The following is a 20,996-nucleotide window of genomic DNA, read 5'->3' on the forward strand; positions in this document are numbered from 1 at the left end:
CGTAAAGATCCACACAAGACTCGAGGTGTCCGGTTGCAGCAGCGACTTAGCAAGCCTTTAGAATCTCTTGCCGGATTTGTGTGCTTCAGAACAGGAGGGGATGTCATTGTTATAAAATGATAAGCACATTTGACAACACCGACGCGCTGAAGCCACCATTAAACACGACTATTAGTTAATTGCATTTGGAAATAAAACAGAACCGGAGCAGTCTGTGATGAACGCGCCCCTTTCACTGCTGAACACTTTGTTTAAAGGAGCTGTTTCAGACTGAAAATGAAATACATGAGTGTCTGCAGATTATTATTATTATTATTATTATTATTATTATAGTATTTGGTATACGGTGTACGGTGCTTTTTCCATATGTGTGCGTAAAGTCACTTTAACGTTTCAGAAATATTCCTTCTTTACTTTTCGGTTGTTAGATATTTGTTTTATTATTTTAATTGCATTATAAGTGGGGGAGGGTTGGGAGGGTTGGGTTGGGGGGGGGTGTAACGGTATCGACGCGCACAATAGCCGTTAATTCGGGTTTCAGTGCTTGTGGTTTATTATTTTCCACTGAAGATAAACATCAACACGTGGTCGTTTCAGATGGACACTCGATCGAAGGTGCAAAAACCACCCATGCATTTTTCTTGTTATTTCCTGTCTCAAAACAATAGTTTATATATATATATATATATAGAGAGAGAGAGAGAGAGAGAGAGAGAGAGAGAGAGAGAGAGAGAGAGAGAGAGAGAGAATAATAGATGGGGTTCAGTGAGTTGCAGGAAAACAATTCCATCTAGTGTTTATGTGTTGTCATAAACTACGAGACCATAGTGCATTATATAACTATATACATGTAGTTCCAAATATTGTTTTCACAGCTAAAAACTTACAATTGCTGGTAGGATTCTTCTTTAAATCACATGGCGCAAAACACATTTTTAAACGAGATGCATCCTCAACATTAATCATTTTATTATAAACTCATGCTGCCTGTTTATTATTTTTATTTATTTATTGCCGTTTTTCTTTTTCTCAGTGCAAATCCCGCTTATGATATCGCTCGGGTCGGACAGCCCGTTACAGTCCCCTGTGTCTTCGATTGGAAACTCCAATCTGCCAATCGCCAATCGGCTTCGCTAGTTCCGAGAGCACGCTGTAGTGAGCGAGTTGTTCCCTGATCAATGCAGAGACCCGGGCTCCCAATGCATGGTTACCCGCACCATAGAGACCAATGGAAGCATCACGCTAACAATCTGGGACACGCTAGGAAACAATAGCGGGAGATACTACTGTGCTGAACGCAGTACCAGCTACATGCAATTCTCAAATGGGTCCCGTTGTGATCGTGTCTGGAGGTGAGTTTATACTGCAGCACTGAACGTTCGCTAACACTTTTATATGAAGTGTCTCTGATTACTCTGTGTTTGCATAGCAGATACTTTGTAAATACACGCACACTTATACATAATTACAATGTTATTATGCAGTTATAATGTACTTAATGTGTAAATCTTTTTGCACAATCTATGTAAGTAGACAATGATATCAGAAAATGGTTAGGTTTCAGTTAGGGATAGGGTTATATCATGCACAAAGATTTACACATGAAGTACATTGTAACTATGCATAATAACATTGTAATGATGCTTCAGTACACATGTATTTACTAAGTAACTAATATGTAACTTCTTGAGACAGACCATGTTGACCGTGACATGGTTCAGTTTGTATTAACAATGTACACAATCGTTTTTTTTATTTTCTAATTACACAAAAAAAAATATTCAGTTACTATAGCTAATATTAGATTAAATGACAGATCTGTCAACACTTGCTTAAAATGACATATTAGTTCCAGTGGGGTTACCACTGAATTAAAGCGATTTCTAAGGCTCTGAAACCACCGGCTGATGCTCCCCTCGGAGGTTCTGGGTCTATCCATCTTTCACTAGACTTTACGCAATGTCAAGTCCATATACCACCATGAATTGGGCAGGAAAGGCAGATGTAAAGCGCCTTTTAATTGGATAATTTATTACACGTACTATTTTCTTTAAATTCATTGGTTCTCATTTAATTTGGTCTGATTGGCCAAATTAATACACGTAGTAAATATAATTACTACACAGACTAAAGTCAAAATGAGAAAGTGTACTAAATATTTGAAACGAGTAGTACATACCGCGTTTTTTGACGCAGAAGGGCTTTCATACTGAATCGCCTTGAACCGGTTTTCACAAAATCAGCAGAGCACACGCAGTGACTGGAAAAAGACACGTCTGCACATGCGCACAATGAGCACAAGACAATGAATTGTATGAGGAACTGCTAAAAGATTTTGCCTGAAAGTTTCGCTCCCTACAGTTTTGCATTAGCGCTGTCCTTGGTACTGTTAAAATCGCGGGTCCTGTAAAAACATACATAAGTAATATGTTTTTGTAAATACTGATAAAACCTAATCATTCTATTTATTTTTTTCAAATACATATATATTTTCAGACAGTTCAACAGAGAACACTTCCGTGTCTATACTGGTCCCTGCTGTCTCCGCCAGCGCGCTCGATTTCGAGGGGACGCTGACATTAGTCTGCCCTGGTCCGGGGCCTCTCCTCGCCCGCGGTCCGGTTTCAGTGGTTCATCTCCGGTAACGTCACGGCGGCAGAATCTAAATAGCTTTGAGCATTTTAAGCAGATATGATGATTAATGACACTTAACCCCACGTGTTCACCACATCAGTATATTATGTTGTCATGTCTTTATAATATCAGAGCGGCAGAAAGCAGAGGAAACTGTGAGCCAGTGCTGCAAGATCAATGGACCAGCACCAGTACTGCAAGATCAATTGACCCAGTACCAGTGCTGCAAGTTCAATGGACCAGTACTGCAAGATCAATGGACGAGTACCAGTACTCCAGGATCAATGGACCAGTACGCCAGGATCAATGAACCAGCACCAGTACTGCAGGATCAATGGACCAGTACCAGTACTGCAGGATCAATGGACCAGTACCAGCAGTGCAAGATCAATGGACCAGTAGCAGTGCTGCAAGATCAATGGACCAGAACCAGTGCTGCAGGATCAATGGACCAGTACTCCTAAATCAACCAGCTTTCAGCCTTATTGTTTAGATTCTGCAGTGTCACTGTGCTAAATAAGCCATGCCAGCTAGTTCCAGTATAGGGTTTATAAAGATGTCTGCAAATGTAAACCGCGGTGTTCTGAATGCTGATTTTATTTAAGCTAGAAACATGAATTTGAAAAAATCTGACAATTATTTCTGATTTGCAATCGTATACAAAAACACTGTACCAGATTCTTTACATTTCCACTTTGACCCAAAGAGACTTTTGAGATCCTGAAAGATACTGTTGCAGTTAAACTAAGCTCAATCATCTCTTCAAATCACTGAACTTAAAAATGTCTTTTTAAAAAGGAATAGCTGGCTGGATAGATAGAAAGTGAACATGATGCTGTAGATACTTGTCCAGATTGACTGACTTTATGGTTTCCATTTTTTTAGGTTAATTAATAGTTTTTTTTTAAGGTAGATTTTCTTCTGTTGCTTTGCCTTTATGGACTAATAAAAAAGTGAAATAAACAAAACAAAAAATATATACGTTCTGTTTTATTAGCTTACCTTGTCTAAGTTGTCAGTGGTAATTGAGGGTCTATGAAACCAGACATTTAAGTATTAGGTTTAAGTAACAAGAAATATCTACAACTCAGGCCAAAAGTTTTGCATCACCCTATTTGCTTTATAAAGTCGCATGAAACCTGCTGAATAATATTACATTAACATATATAAACCAATTTTGCTTTACAAAGTTGAATGAAACCTGCTGAATAATGTTACATTAACATATTGAATTACATTCTGCTTTGTAGTTTTCCATATAATTAACGAAAAACTGACAACAATTGAAAAATGTGACATTTCCAAATCTAATAAGAAATACTGTACTACTATTATGGTTTATGGTAGACTTTTGCAATATCATTTTGTAGTTTCTTTGATTACATGATGTAAACTAAAATATCTAAATGACGTTCATATACTTTTTTATTATGTCTCAATCCTAAAATTTGAGGTGATTCAAAACGTTAGGTCATAACTGTAGATTATTGAGTTAAATGTATGAAGTTATTTCTGCAACACCCTTAAACTCTACAAGCACTTAAGTGGAAATCTTAGATGAAATTTACCTTAACCGGCTGGTTTCACAGACCCTGATTAGCGCTAATCTTGAACTATCCAATGTTAACTTCTATAAAGTAGTCCACGATTAGTGCTAATCAAAGTCTGTGAAATCAGTCAAAAATGTTTGTGCAACTGACTGCTGGACCTTAAAACAGGAACTAACGATTGATGTAACTGCAGGGCACAGATAGTGTGTGTCTTTGTCACAGACTGTTATCTCCTCCTACACTCGATCACATTTTGTTTAGGTTGTACATTAAACTGTCTGGCCACTTTATTAAGAATTGCACCTGAATTCAGGTTAGATACCGTTTGCCTTCACATGACGTGGCATAGATTCCACAAGCTCCGGAAGGAGTCTGGGGGATGTTCACGCAATCACTCATTAATATTTCCCACATGACAAGACTCTCTCTCTCTCTCTCTCTCTGTCCCTCCCCTCCGTCCGTCACTGTCTGCAGCCCCAGCTTTCTCTTGCTTTCCCTTTGCCATTGCTGATGCACTCTGATGCCTCCTGGAGTCAGCGTGACCAGCATCACTGCTTCTGCTACTGTATCACCAACATGCACCCCCTTCCATTCCTCTTCCAGTGATCAACATGCACCCCCTTCCATTCCTCTTCCAGTGATCAACATGCACCCCCTTCCATTCCTCTTCCAGTGATCAACATGCACCCCCTTCCATTCCTCTCCTAGTGATCAGCATGCACCCCCTTCCATTAATCTTTCCAGATGCGCAAACTATATACAGTCAGTTTTCTTCAATGTTCACAATTTATTTACAGGCTGTTTGCAGGAATACAAGCCTGTGGTCCTGCTCTGGATTCAAGCGGTGTGCTTTCTGTTTACATCGAATACAGAGAGGGGCGTGTACTTGCAAAGCATTTTCAAAACTATTTCACTGGTAGGATGGGACCAGCAAATCAGATGCTAGTTAATACGAGCAGGAAGAGAAGAGCATGTCCACTGCTTGTGTGGCAGAAATACTGTAAATGGCAAGGCAGGGGGTTCAGTGCAGTTTCATTGATAAACTTAAAGAATGTTATTAACTATGTGCGTTACAAAAATGTAATTATTAAATAAATTATCCAGTATTTATCTTGATGTATATAATGAGGAATGGAATTGATTGAAAAATGAATTTTAAATGTAATCGTAGCAGCCCTATTGCTGGTAGACTGCTTGCAGTCATGCTGCTCCCACAGCTTTATCGTCCTACAGGGATCACATGATCAACTTAACGTCTAATTCAGGGCCAAGCTAAATCCAATCGAGCAGACAGGCCCTAAAAAAGTGACCAGACAGTGTATGTTTATCTGTGTGCTCCAGTATGTTTTTTAAAGGATTTAGAAGAAGCAACTAATCTAGTGAAGTTCAAACATATGTGTGTCATTAACTTGTACTTTGATAGAAAAAAAAAAAAAAAAAAAAGAATTTTACAAAACACGAACTTTTGCATCAGCAAAATGAATTCAACATGTTAAAAACTTTCATTGAAGAAATAAACCAGGTTTACAACAGCTAGGTTAGTCGAGTGTTTGGTTTCCTAAAATCGTGGACTTTTTTGCACACAATTAAATTACTCTAAGGAGGAGCGCCATCTACTGGTACTGGAAATACATTCAATCTCTGCTTTATTAGAGTTTTGCTGCCTGCTAGTGGTCGAGACGGTTACCACAGTTAGAGTGTATTGATACACTCTAAAATTACAGTCAAACATTATTAGTTACAATTGATCTTCATAGAAATCCTGCTATGGGATGTGGTCAGCTGGCTTGACAATATTAAACTATTAAAAAAACAATGAATGTATAATACAAATAACAGTGTTCTGCTTTCTAGAATGCATATTTTAAAAAAAGAGATTATATTTCCTTTTATATAGTACTGCATTTTGTTGTCACCTTGTATGAATTGATGGGGTTGTATGTATTTAGGTGTCTTTTTAAAGATGTTTGTTTTATGACAACTGCTGTCTTAATAATAAAAATAAGAAATGACTCATTTTGAATGCATGCAAGATATTAATAAACTGTAATATCACAGCCTCTTTATCCTTTCGTGTTTGATTTTCAGATACTGTAAACATCATCTTAGCATGACGTCTGCTTTTGCTCAGGGCCGAGTTTGTATCCGTTCCCTGCAGACGGATCTGTGCAGCAAAACGTGTGCTGATTGAAGAAACCCCCTAGCTTGTGTTTCATTCAGTTATCACCGAGACTTGAGAAGCAGTGTAATGCTCACAGTGTCCAGCTGGGGGAGCTGAGAACTAAGGTTGCGTGGAAAAGAAGCAGCTCACACAGATATTGGAGGTTCTCGAATTCAACAGTTTATTGCAAGCAGGGATTCTATACTCAGCAAGTAAACAGTGCCGTCGTCCAGTTCATGCGCTCGGTATATCACCCACCAAATAATATTATTACAAAATAATACCACAGCCTCCACAGAAACCGAGCACAAACAGTGTGTGTGTGTGTGAGAGAGAGAGAGAGAGAGAGAGACTGTGTGTGTGTGTGAGACTGTGTGTGTGTGTGTGTTGCGTGCGTGTGTATGTGTGTGTGTGTGACTGTGTGCACTGATAATTGAAGTCGCATTTTGAACCCACAGATGGATGTATTCTGATTGTATGAATATCATGGAGAGGTGTTTGTTTGCTTACTCTGGTGTTTAACATAGATTTGCGTTACAGGGAGGACGTCAGACAATCAACTGTCAGGACTAAGAAACAAACCACAGGTACGTGATACGACGTTTTACATACCCTGCTAATGAGCTTTTTTTCAAAATAGAAATGATGTTTAAAATCATATTTTTTTCAAAGGGCAATGTGAAAACACGGGTTCTGGCGGAAGGCACGCCAGACCGAAGATAAGATCAGAGGTACAGTATTATTATTATTATTATTATTATTATTATTATTATTATTATTATTATTTTTTTATTTTTTTATTTTTTGTTATTGCGTCATTTTCTCATTAGGTCTAAATACATATACACGTATACAAACACATACATACATAGATACACTTACAGATATTAAAATGTAATTTCACCTTCTCTCTTGGTTTACTTGTAAGCCCTTCTTCCAGCGCGTAATCAGCGTGTAAACCAAGTGAGAATAGGGCCCTAAAATACTCCAATGAAGTAATATGAATTCATGATAATCTCACGCGGCTTCTTTTGAACAGACCTGTATTCCTTTCATATGTCAATACTGTATGACAGAACAGCAAAAAGACGAGAGAAAAAAAAAAGACCGGAGCTGGACAGATTATTAGAAACACCTGTGCCATGTAGCACACACTTCCGTGTAACTGCACTTTCCCTCGTAGCGCTGAATACTTTGATATGCAAATAGCAGCACCGCTTTGCATTATGATATTTGAATGTATCCAATAAATATTTGTAACAATATCAAATAATTAAATGTAATATATGTAACCCCTGCTTTAAAAATAATTGAAATGCACAATAAAAATAATTGTATCCTCATACATTTCATTGTTAAATATATTTTATATATACAGTACTGTGCAAAAGTTTTAGGCAGGTGTGAAAAAATGCTGTAAAGTAAGAATGCTTTCAAAAATAAACATGTTAATAGTTTATATTTATCAATTAACTAAATGCAAAGTGAGTGAACAGAAGAAAAATCTACATCAAATCAATATTTGGTGTGACCACCCTTTGCCTTCAAAACAGCATCAATTCTTCAAGGTACACTTGCACACAATTTTTGAAGGAACTCGGCAGGTAGGTTGGCCCAGACATCTTGGAGACACTAACCACAGTTCTTCTGTGGATTTAGGCAGCCTCAGTTGCTTCTCTCTCTTCATGTAATCCCAGACAGACTCGATGATGTTGAGATCAGGGCTCTGTGGGGGCCATACCATCATTTCCAGGACTCCTTGTTCTTCTTTACGCTGAAGATAGTTCTTAATGACTTTCGCTGTATGTTTGGGGTCGTTGTCATGCTGCAGAATAAATTTGGGGCCAATCAGATGCCTCCCTGATGATATTGCATGATGGATAAGTATCTGCCTGTACTTCTCAGCATTGAGGAGACCATTAATTCTGACCAAATCCCCAACTCCATTTGCAGAAATGCAGCCCCAAACTTGCAAGGAACCTCCACCATGCTTCACTGTTGCCTGCAGACACTCATTCGTGTACCGCTCTCCAGCCCTTCGGCGAACAAACTGCCTTCTGCTACAGCCAAATATTTCATATTTTGACTCATCAGTCCAGAGCACCTGCTGCCATTTTTCTGCACCCCAGTTCCTGTGTTTTCGTGCATAGTTGAGTCGCTTGGCCTTGTTTCCACGTCGGAGGTATGGCTTTTTGGCCGCAAGTTTACCATGAAGGCCACTTCTGACCAGACTTCTCCGGACAGTAGATGGGTGTACCAGGGTCCCACTGTTTTCTGCCAATTCTGAGCTGATGGCACTGCTGGACATCTTCCGATTGCGAAGGGAAGTAAGCATGATGTGTCTTTCATCTGCTGCAGTAAGTTTCCTTGGCCGACCACTGCGTCTACGGTCCTCAACGTTGCCCGTTTCTTTGTGCTTCTTCAAAACAGCTTGGACAGCACATCTGGAAACCCATGTCTGCCTTAAAATTTCTGCCTGGGAGAGACCTTGCTGATGCAGTATAACTACCTTGTGTCTTGTTGCTGTGCTCAGTCTTGCCATGGTGTATGACTTTTGACAGTAAACTGTCTTCAGCAACCTCACCTTGTTAGCTGAGTTTGGCTGTTCCTCACCCAGTTTTATTCCTCCTACACAGCTGTTTCTGTTTCAGTTAATGATTGTGTTTTAACCTACATATTGAATTGATGATCATTAGCACCTGTTTGGTATAATTGTTTAATCATACACCTGACTATATGCCTACAAAATCCCTGACTTTGTGCAAGTGTACCTAAAAGAATTGATGCTGTTTTGAAGGCAAAGGGTGGTCACACCAAATATGGATTTGATTTAGATTTTTCTTCTGTTCACTCACTTTGAATTTAGTTAATTGATAAATATAATCTATTAACATGTCTATTTTTGAAAGCATTATTACTTTACAGCAAATCTGCCAAAATCACTCTGACACTGTGTGCAAAGCTGGTACATACTTACCCCAAAAGACTTAAAGCTGTTATTGCAGCGAAAGGTTGCTCTACCAAATATTAATATGTGGGGGTTGAATACTTATGCAAGCAAGGTATTTCAGTTTTTTATTTTTCTTAAAAATATTTCCCAACATAAAACCAATGTCACCTTACAATAATTGATTTTGAGTTTCAGTGTTTTAAAATAAAATATCAAACAGAACAAAATTTCAATGTACCATTTGTAATTCAGTAATATGAGAGAATTGGTCAGGGGTCTGAATACTTTTGCAAGGCACTGTATATATATATGTGTGTGTATATATATATATATATATATATATATATATATATATATATATATATATATATATATATATATATATAATTATTTATTTTATAAAAGCTGTAGAATTTTCAAAACTGCATTGTATGGGTGTAGTTTATTAAATGCTTTTGCAAATAAGTATATGGGTCTGTCAGTATATAATGTTGCAGGAATCCAGGTACTTGGGAGTATGCTCTGAGATACTGCAAGTGAAATGCACGGTGTGTTCCCAGTAAAGCTGGAATAGCATCTGAAGCAGTTCTGCCTGAGAAAAGATTGAAATAGTGTCCCTCACTATAATGACTTCTTAAACATGTTGTTTGCAATGCAGAGAATAAGGCGAGGAGATTATTTTTCTTGGGTTTGTGTGTATTTCTCAAGCTCCTCTGTAGATACATTCTGAAAGATATGTACAGTAATGTATAATTGTGCTTAGCTTCATGAAAGAAAAACTGCTTAACTGAGCTTTTAATTTACTGACTCAATAGATAGCATTATCATGTGAAGTCAAGACAGTACATAATCCAGTTTCATACATTCAATTGAATGCAATACATTATGTTTTCAAACATGTTTTGTTAAAAAAATAAATGAATCATAAATAGCTTTCTCATGTATTAGAATTCAGCAAAATAAAAATAGACTGTGGTTATAGTTCCCCTAAAAACAACTATCAGCCTTTATTTCTGCGGAAAAAAACGCTTGCTCTCTCTCCATATGATAAATCTTTTGTTATGCAAAACATTATACATGATCCAATGTCCAGTATATTGTGTCAGATTTTTTTTTTTTTACCTTATATACAGGCAAAACTGAAACAGGCTTCCTTCCTTCCTTTATCAGATTTGGTTTGCTCTTCAATGTACTGAATTGCAGGCAGCATTCTGAGCTCATCCTAAAATAGAATGGCTCAAAATTAAAGAGGTAAAAAGAACAGAGACCTTGTACAAAGGAACTGTCATTTTTGCTATTTGCTACAGCAAATGCCACTCCCGATATTCATTGAGAAAGCAAAACCAGTTCATTGGTGTGTTCTGAATTACTATTATGTTCATTTGTAGTTCCACTCGCATGTGCAATGCTGGATAGCTTTCAGGGAGCTGTGGGATCCAGCTCTCCTCTTCCATTAGCATCATAAAAGTGTGGGATTGTAATTCCAACATTGTAGCGTTTTCGGGTTCTTTGGTATAGAAACGGTTGTATTCGTGCTTGTTTTCCGATATTCTTAACCTTTCTCTCTCCCCCCTCTCTCTCTATCTCTCCAAACATACCCCTCTCCCTCACTCTTGTCTTCCCAAATCTCCCGGTCATTTCAACGCACTGTTTTATATCCCCTCGCTCCCCCCCCCCCACCTTACGCAGACCCCCGCTCCCTTTGCCAGAAGGACAAGGTGTGTGTGCGCGTGTGTCTGTGCGTTTGTGGTGTGTGCGTGCGTGTGTGTGTGCGTGTGCGTGTGTGTGTTTGTGTGTGCGTGTGTGTGATCAGAGGCCCGAATTATACTTCAGTTTTTTTTTTTTCCACAAAATTTAATTACTCGAAAACTCCATCTATTAGTACTGGCAAGGAAACAAAACATTTCTGGATTATTAGGGTTTTTCTGCCATCTAGTGGTCTACACAGTTAGATCAGTTGCTGTAATTTATACACTCTGCAATGACAGTCAAACATTCTCATGCGTTACAATTGGTCTTCATGGAAATCCTGCTATAGGATGTGATCATGTGGTCACTATAGACAAGTCGTTCTTTACAGAGGTTTGGCAGTATTAAACGATACAAAAATAATGAATACACAATATAAATAACAGCATTCTACTTTCTAGAATGCATATTTCAAAGATAAAAAATACATTTCCTTTTATATTATACTGATTGTTAGTTGTCACCTATGAATTTATTAGTTTTTAAGTATTTAGGAATAATGTTAAAAATATGTATATTTCATGGCAACTTCAGTCTCTTATCCTTTCGTGTTTGATTTTCAGATACTGTAAACGTCAACTTAGCATCACGTCTGCTTTTGCTCAGGGCCGAGTTTGTATCCGTTCCCTGCAGACAGATCTCTGCAGCAACAGGTGTGCTGATTGAAGAAACCCCTAGTTTGGGTTGCATCCAGTCATCACCGGGACTGGAGGAAGGGATGTAATGCTCACACTGTCCAGCTGGGGGCGCGGAAAACTCACAAACAATATATAATGTAATATAGGCCAACTATAGTTGTGATATTGCTTCGGCTATTTGCAATTGTCTTTTGTAATAATAATAATAATAATAATAATAATAATAATAATAATAATAATAATAATAATAATACTTGGGCCAATATACAGTTGGCATTTTTTGCAAACATGTCACACCTTGTTAGCTGTCACTCATTGACCAGGTGATGGGAATTAGGAAACAGACTTGCCCTGCCCCTTTGCCCTCCTGTTTATTCATTTGTATTATTAACAATGATTTTAGGGGAGGTGATTAAAAAAACGGTTCAAAGCAGGTTTTTTTGCATCCACAAATCAGGTTGTGTCATTTGTTCTTGTTGGGTTTTTAGGGATTTACCATTCCACTACAGAAGAGCTGCATGGATAATTTACATTTTAATTCAATCCCAAATGAAAAGCCTGACACCTGGAATGTATTGTTTATTGGTATTTGATAAGACCGAACTAGAGACCCCCACGCACTATTAAAGCTGTTGCTTTTCACAAAGACCTGCTTTAATAATGCACTGTGATGATGATGAGTGCACACTGGCCAGCGCTGGCAGGGTGTGAGACTGGATTTCCTGTTCTTATGCACTCAGTGCAGTCATGCTGCTCTCTCTGTGCAAACATGTGCTGTGTGTTTCAGCAGCGCATACATGACAACCAAGGACTCGTCTCAGTTGTGGTCAATGCTACATTTTGTTTTTTGATAGATAGATGGGCTGTGGTTATAGTCTCTAATTGTATTTGATGAAGATGAATGTGGATTTAACAATGAAAGCACCCTTTGCACACCAACCACAGAGTTGTTTCCATTACTGCAGCTTTTCTTTGAAAGGTGTTGCTGTTGTAATTTGTATGTTGAGACATATTTCAACCTATTAACATATTGAAAAAAGATGTTTCAGAATTCAACTTAAATCGTTTGCAACAGATTTTAAACACATGCTAGTAGTTGCATCTTTTAATCTTTTAAATGTGTAGTTTTGTGTGCAGGTATGTTTTCAATTCAGTTGGTTAAGAAGTCTTGTTACATACTTAGACTTGGTTTTACAAGAAGAAGAAGAAGAAGAAGAAGAAGAAGAAGAAGAAGAAGAAGAAGAAGAAGAATTCAATACTCAATTATCTATAAATTCTATATTTACAGTGTACAGGTTTTGACATCACACACAGATGTCTGATTTAACCTCTATGGATCACACTGCTTACAGTTCTATATTGTAAATAGCAAAAGGATAAAAAAAAAAACAAGTTGTAATTTTAACAGCTTTGATTATTAAATGCTTATTTTGGACAAAGCAATTCTGTAGCAATATAAATCCTATTAGGCCCTCCATTACAACTTCATCAAACTCAAGCATACACCATCTGTGTGAAAATACAAAAAGGATTCTTGTCAGAATCTTGGGAAGAATTATAATGTTTTTTTTTTTTTTTTTTTAATCGGTCGTATAGAGTATATGTTACAGGTGAAGACCCAATGTAATCACTGTAAAGTGTATTTCTCTAAACATGAGTAAAACTTAAAACTCATCACATTGATTACATGTGTAACTATTGAATGTGCACAAAAAATATTAAATTAAAAAAAAAAAAACATTTAGATTCCAATCATGATCCACAGTGTACAGGTTACACACTCAGGGGTGTCTTTCATAGTAAAACCAGGAATGGGTTTTGGCACGAGGGTTTTGTTTTCTTTCCAGATGTGCAATACATTTCAAACATGTGTGTTTTTTTTCTGTGTGAGTTAGTAAAACATGCAACAACAACAAAGTGTTGAATTCAAGTATTTTATTCATTTTTTTCTTTACTTGTACACAGTGGGAACGAAGCAAACATTTGCAGATTCTTAATTACCAAGCTCTTTACTGTGAAGATAATGAAGTCTACTTGCATATACAAAACATTAAGCACTAGTGTCAAGATCTCAACTGAATGTATGGTCTGGTGCACCTTCAATGCCTTTAATGCACTCTTGTAATACTTTGAGAATGGAAATGAAGTTCAATATGACAGAAGCAAGACTGTATTCAAATAAAGAAAAGGACTTGTTTAGTTAAATGCATTTCCATTGCTTCATCTTTCCTCTTGAAAACGCCGTCTGTGAGGAGAGGATAAATAATTCTGGTCAGATCACAAATAAGCTAAACGCTATTAAACATTTCTCTGTCAAATATGCTTGTATAAAGTATTTTCGTTAACAAAAATAACTTGATATTTAAGAAAGATTCCTCAAATGGATTCCATTTGGAATCAAAAGGTTCTACATAGACCCATTTGCACGCGCTGGAAGGCGGGTTTACGCCTCCTCTGAAAGCCCTTCCAGCGCGTAAACCAAGTGAGAATAGGGCCCAAACTGAACACACTAAACTAAACGTGTCATTGCAATTACCTTTGCTTGTTATAGTTCCAGTGAACTACAGCAAAGTGTATCCACATCGCAACGAGAACACCGGAGATGAAGACATACCGCCAGACCGAAGGAAAGCAATCTGCATCTGAAACACAAGCTAAACAGAGATGCAAAAAGACGATGAAAGGTGATGTTTCTATTCGAATGCAATACCGCTCATAGAAGACTTGGGTAACTACAGTCTGTCACTTTCGTTTAGATATAGGATGCTCCGACATTCTTAATTTCTCGTCCTCACTTGAAGACGGGTGATTTTCAAGCACCGATCTGATTATACTGATGGGTTTCATTCATTCATTTTCTAGCTATTTGTTTTATATTTCGGGAGGGCTTTAAATGTATAACAAAAGTATAAAAACATGGGCTTGTTTCTATATACCAATAGAATGTAGTATCAGGCTAGTTAATCAACATCATACAGAGATCAAACACCCTCAATAAGACCTCTGTTTGTCAATGCGGACTGAAGGAGAAGCAATGAGATTCTAACAATCCCCAAATCCGATTTTAAAACCAGAGAAAGAAAGACGATCGGATTCCATGATATGAAGGACACAGTTCCACGTGTTCGGGAGATGATATACACAAGATAATTCTCATGATAGCGGGTTGTTCGACTCATTGACAATTCCGAATGCGATGTTTGCTGAACATTAGATTACATTTTAAAAAGGTAAATTGATAACTAAACAAACACATTTATAAAAGCTACACCAAATAGATCTATCAAAGTGGCCGCGATTTAAACATTGTTACATTACAGAAATCCGGATATAACTTGGTGCCCTATATCTATACGATATTGTTAGTTTATTTATGTATTTAAGGATACAGGGGAAAAAAAAAAACAATTGATCATTGAAAATGTTAAGGTTTCTAACTCTCTTACCGGTCTTGCTCACGCTTTTGCTCATATTGCGCCCGCTCTCTGTTTCCACTACACACGTGCACACGGCCCCGCTGCTCCAGACCTCGCCCGGAATGGTGATCTGATTCCTGATAAAGTCAGGAGTGGATTCACTGGAATCTCTGGACCCGGAGTCGGTCAGTCCGTGTTCGATGACCCAGTAGACACGAGCCTGCTCGGATACCCCGAACACCAGACACACTAAAGTAGCGGCGCCGCTGGACTGGACTTCGCCGTCTGAAGGGGTGATGATTTCAATATAAGCGCGGTCATCGGAGCGTTCTGTATTTGAAACAATAAGAGCAATGTGAATATATAAGACATTAAGAACAACATGCCGGATAATAACGTGTTGTTGTATATAGTATCAGGTCAGCAAAATGCCCCCCCCCAGAAAAAAAATCTATAACATGGATTAGTTTAGGGAATGATTTAAGCAACCTACACGCTGTTGGTCATAATTTGACTTTATTAGATCATTTTACAGAGATGTATGCTGTTCTTGAAGAAGGATGCACAGTTCACTTCAATCTCAAACCCAGCCCAATGTTCAATATTGACACAGTGGATACACACGATACATTTATTCTCCATGTTAGCCTCCGACCCGCTGCAACATCGCCCCACTGCCCTTAAAGCAAAAACATTTCATCAAAATAACACATTATTTCAGAAACCTTCATACTTATGCAATACCTTTTTTACTTACTTCGTACTACTAACGTGGATCCATTGCCCAAGTATATAGCTGAGCTGCTAATCAAACCGCAATAGTAAGTCCCGGAATCGTTCACCTGCGCGTTGTTTAGGTTCAGGGAACAGGTTTTCTCGATTTCGTCGCCTGCAAAGCTGCCACCGGGTTTGATACTTTGATACGTTTCCAGGGTCGTGATGCTCGTGGACCGCAGTTTGAACCAGATGACAGTGAAACACTTTCCACTCATGTCCTCGATATCGCAGGTCAAGTTTACGCTGCTCCCGACCTCGGCTCTGACTAAGGGCGGGTATTGGAACAGTCCTGCATCTGCAACTGAAACGAGAAAAAAAGAAAAACGAAGAGCCTACTGTTTATATCTCTAATAATAATAATAATAATAATAATAATAATAATAATAATAATAATAATAATGTTTTTTTAGGGCAGAATTCAAAATGTATCAGGATGCTTGTATGCAATATCAAATGCGATTAACAACATTCACTGATAAAGTCCAATTCATTCTGCATTTATAAATGATCTGTATACGTTTTATTAAGGATAACCTAATGCTAAACCTGTAAAAAAAAAAAAAAAAAAAAATTCAATCGTAATAATGGAGTTTCTTTTTGTTTTACAAACAGCAATAACATGGCCAACCAAAATATGTTAAGAATTTACTCGATAAATAAAAGAAAGAAAAATAATCTGACATAAAAATATAAAGTTTGTACATTCTTTTTATTGTTATTATTAAATAATACAAAACTGTAAAGCTGTCATCATTTAATATGTATTTGTATCTGAATGTAATAATAATAACAATACTACTACTACTACTACTACTACTACTACTACTACTACTACTTCTACTACTACTAGTAATAATAATAATAATAATAATAATAATAATAATAATAATAATAATAATAATAATAATAATAATCCAAACTGCAGAAAGTTGTATATTTTGAATAAATAATACATTGCTATCGTATTCTGTATAAATTCTACCGCGCCGTGCAAAAATAATCATATCAGAAACAAACAAACAAAAAAAAAGAATCTACTTGGTAAATGGAAAAAAAATAATTTGACATAAATCTTTGTAATTTCATTTTTTTTAATGAATAAATACAAAAAAAGTGTAAATCTGTCATAGTATCTAAATGTAATAATAATAATAATAATAATAATAATAATAATAATAATAATAATAATAATAATAATAATAATACCTCAAACTGTAGAGAGGTATTTAATCTTTTTGATTAAATAATACATTGAAATCGTATTCTGTATAAATTGTACCGCGCCGTAAAAAAATAAATCATGTAGGTTAAATGAAACTAAAAAAAAACTATAAGTAATAATAATATACAAAAGAGTAATATAAAATGAAACACAGATGTGTTGTGCGATGTTAGAATATAAACAGTAAAGCCACGCTTACCTTGCAGCGTGTAGAATAGCAGAATGAGCCGGAGCAGCATGGTGGACGTTCACAGCAAGGCTGGCGAGGATGTTGTGTGTGTGATCCGCACTGCAGACAGTATCAGTGAACAGGGCAAGAAGAGGGGCTGCAACAGACAAGCCAGGAAGTGCAGATATTGTATACAGTTCCCGGTGCAAGGTCCTTCACTACCACAAGATTACAATTTTATACATAGTCTACAGCTATTTATGGCGAAACAGTTACATAAAACACAAATATATCATATGGCTCTTTAAGAACTCCCAAGTCATCCTTTAACCAGAAAGGTCAATCATAGAGTCGAGTGCAAATCTATAAGAATTAGAACACCCCATTGCTTCTGTATTAGAACACCCCATTGCTTCTGTATTAGAACACCCCATTGCTTCTGTATTAGAACACCCCATTGCTTCTGTGTTAGAACACCCCATTGCTTCTGTATTAGAACACCCCATTGCTTCTTTATTGGAACACCCCATTGCTTTTGTATTAGAACACCCCATTGCTTCTGTATTAGAACACCCCATTGCTTCTGTATTAGAACACCCCATTGCTTCTGTATTAGAACACCCCATTGCTTCTGTATTAGAACACCCCATTGCTTCTGTGTTAGAACACCCCATTGCTTCTGTGTTAGAACACCCCATTGCTTCTGTATTAGAACACCCCATTGCTTCTGTATTAGAACACCCCATTGCTTCTGTATTAGAACACCCCATTGCTTCTGTATTAGAACACCCCATTGCTTCTGTATTATTATTAATTTCTTAGCAGACGCCCTTGTGTAATTGTATGTAAAAATAATGTGATATCTTGTAACAATTGTAAGTCGCCTTGGATAAGGGCGTCTGCTAAGAAATAAATAATAATAATAATACTATCAGCAATTCAGTTATAATAAGTAAACGTGTAGCATGACTTCTGATTTAAACGTTTACAGTGTAAACGCATCGCATCTTTATTTTGCTAACATTGTGTTGGTCAAAAATAAATTCTCACACATTAAATTAGAATGAGCACTGAAGACGAGTCTAAAATCGGTTGCATTAGATCATATTCAATTCCCATGTATTTTGATTTGCAGTGTAAAAGTTAGCTACATAGTCTGTTTAAACATGTTGTTACTATTAAGCAAATAACAAAACAAACAATACATCAGTACATATAAATGTGCATCTTTCCTCTACCATTGTGGGGGTTGTGTTGTGTTGCAGAACGAGCTGCTCTGCACTTTAGATGTTGGTTTATAGCGGTTTCTAGAATCGTGAGTGCTAATACATTGACTGGTCTAGTGAAGGGAGATCTTTTGAAGTTGTTGCAACAAATACTGTTGTTGCATTTAGAAGCGCAATTCTTATAGGTCGCTGTGCGCTTACTGGCTGTACACTTCCGGACACCAGACAACATTTTCCATATCACTTTAAAAAAACGCAGAAACATATATGCGAGTACAGGCCGAAGCAGGTAAGCCACAAAACACGAGAGAAACTAGCGGCCTGCATGTACTGGGTGTGTGAAATAGATTATATATGCAGAAAGAAAAACAGTCCATGGCGTTTCATTTTGGATTTAGTAAACTGAAGTGCAATAAAGGCATTTATTTTTGCCCGGTACCACTAGGAAAAAAAAAATCTGTACTACAAAGTAAATGATTTTCAAAATACATTTAAACCGTGCTACGTAGTATCTACGTAGTGCCTGGTAATTTTACAGTAGTACATACGTAAGGTTTGGTCATTTTACAGGCATGCAGCGTAATTACAAGAATAGCCAACCACCTCCGGCATAACTTTTTTTTTTAAATTTCAGACATGAAATACGCTTTTAAAAAAGTCAAGAATTAAGGCGGGAAAACACTGCCCGATTTTTTCCGATGTTTGACCTGCCCTGGATGCATAAAGTACAGCGGCAAAGGGGCAATGACAATATGCAAAAATATAAGGCTGTAGCAGCACCATTTTGGCAAGAAGGCGATGTGATCGTGAAAACCACATGTGACTGCAAACATGCATACATTCTCTCTCTCTATTTACTAGCCTAGAGAGAGAGAGAGAGAGAGAGAGAGAGAGAGAGAGAGAGAGAGAGAGAGAGAGAGAGAGAGAGAGAGAGAGAGAGAGAGAGAGAGAGAGAGAGAGAGAATGTAAAAAAATAAAAAGGGAAACTGCTGTGTACCATAAGGTGCAAAATAAAAAGAAAAAAAAGAAAAAGGTCATGTAGGTTCACAAAAATATGAATAATTGATAAAAAAAATCAATTAATTTGTTGTCATTTCATTTTCAGCGATCTGATTGGCCAAATTAGTACACGTAATTAGAATTACAACACGTATTAAAGTCAAATGAGAACGTTTACTAAATATTTGAAAGCTGTACTTTAATAACACGTTTTTTGACCCGGATGGCCTTCCATGCTCTAGCAGTTTGTAAGCTCCTGGAACACTATTATTATTTTATTTCTTGGCAGACGCCCTTATCCAGGGCGACTTACAATTGTTACAAGATATCACATTATTTGTACATACAATTACCCATTTATACAGTTGGGTTTTTACTGGAGCAATCTAGGTAGAGTACCTTGCTCAAGGAAACAGCAGCGTCCCCCCACCTGGGATTGAACCCTCAACCCTCCGATCAAGAATACAGAGCCCTAACCACTACTCCACACTGCTGCACTATGGGGTCTTTTGTACCCTGTAAAGGTTTACCATAAGCATAGCAAAGGGTAATAAAGCACGGAGAAGAACAGTTAAGCATCGTAAACATTAGTGAGGTATTGTAATGCAGGGGTACGTTTCCCGATCTCGAAGTGCATCGTATGGTGGTGTCTGATTGGCACCAAGGGGCTTGGGCACGTTTAACTCTTTAAGGACCGCTATCGGAGATAGAGGCAGAACCTCAATCTCCTCCAAAGAAAAACTGGGATATTTTTCTTCTTCAGATAAAGACTTTCTTGCAGCCATTATCGAATTTCAACCAACGGGCCATATGTGGAGTTTTTATAGCGCCAAAGGCCAATTACAGAACGAATGTAGGGGGTTCCAAATATTATATAGGCTATTGGGCTATTATACGTAGAGAATAGAATTATTGGGGTTTAAATTTGATAGCTCTACTTAAGTTTCAAGTGATAATTAAAAGTCCTTAAAACAACATAATAGGTTTCAATATTAACATCTTCACATGGCCATACAGAGGCGTGACCGTAAACTTGCTATATTGAAAGTAATGAGTGAGTGGAGCCACAGGCCACGCCCACAGCTAGATACATACCTGAGAGACTACGTTTAAGAGTAGCCAGCGTGTCAGTAAATTAAGCATTGAGTCAGAATAGGCTTAAAAGAGCTTTATTTGTATCGGTCCACATACGAGATCGCCATGCACGAGAGGGTTACACCTAAATCACACAATTCGGATAAGCACAAATTTACAAAAGCCTCGGTGTCTTTACATTCCCATAAACACAAGAAGACTTTTGAGGTCCTGAAAACTGGTGTTTGTGGATTACAGTTAATCTGAGTAACAGCTTTAAATGTTTGAAACATGTGTTTAAAGTCCTATAGATTGCTGAACAGACAGGCAGTGGACCTATACTGTAGATTAGCCAGACTGACAGACAGACTGCGTTCTATGAAAGCAAGAATCCGTTCTGTAAGCGTTTTTTTATTATTATTTTTAGGTTT

The 20,996-nt window shown here is 37.4% G+C and overlaps 1 protein-coding gene across 1 annotated transcript; it reads right to left on the minus strand.

Moving 5' to 3' along the window:
- Positions 1-13,774: 13,774 nt before the first annotated feature.
- LOC131705097 (uncharacterized) lies at positions 13,775-16,172 on the minus strand. Its single transcript, XM_059007308.1, has 4 exons — positions 15,856-16,172; positions 15,129-15,428; positions 14,219-14,324; positions 13,775-13,927 (listed from the first exon to the last, which is right to left on the minus strand). Exons 1-4 carry the CDS (start codon positions 16,088-16,090, stop codon positions 13,903-13,905), a joined length of 666 nt encoding a protein of 221 aa, XP_058863291.1. The 5' UTR covers positions 16,091-16,172; the 3' UTR covers positions 13,775-13,902.
- Between the last annotated feature and the right edge of the window lie 4,824 nt (positions 16,173-20,996).

This window comes from Acipenser ruthenus, chromosome 35 (genome assembly GCF_902713425.1).
Source record: "Acipenser ruthenus chromosome 35, fAciRut3.2 maternal haplotype, whole genome shotgun sequence".
Classification (NCBI taxonomy): Eukaryota; Metazoa; Chordata; class Actinopteri; order Acipenseriformes; family Acipenseridae; genus Acipenser; species Acipenser ruthenus.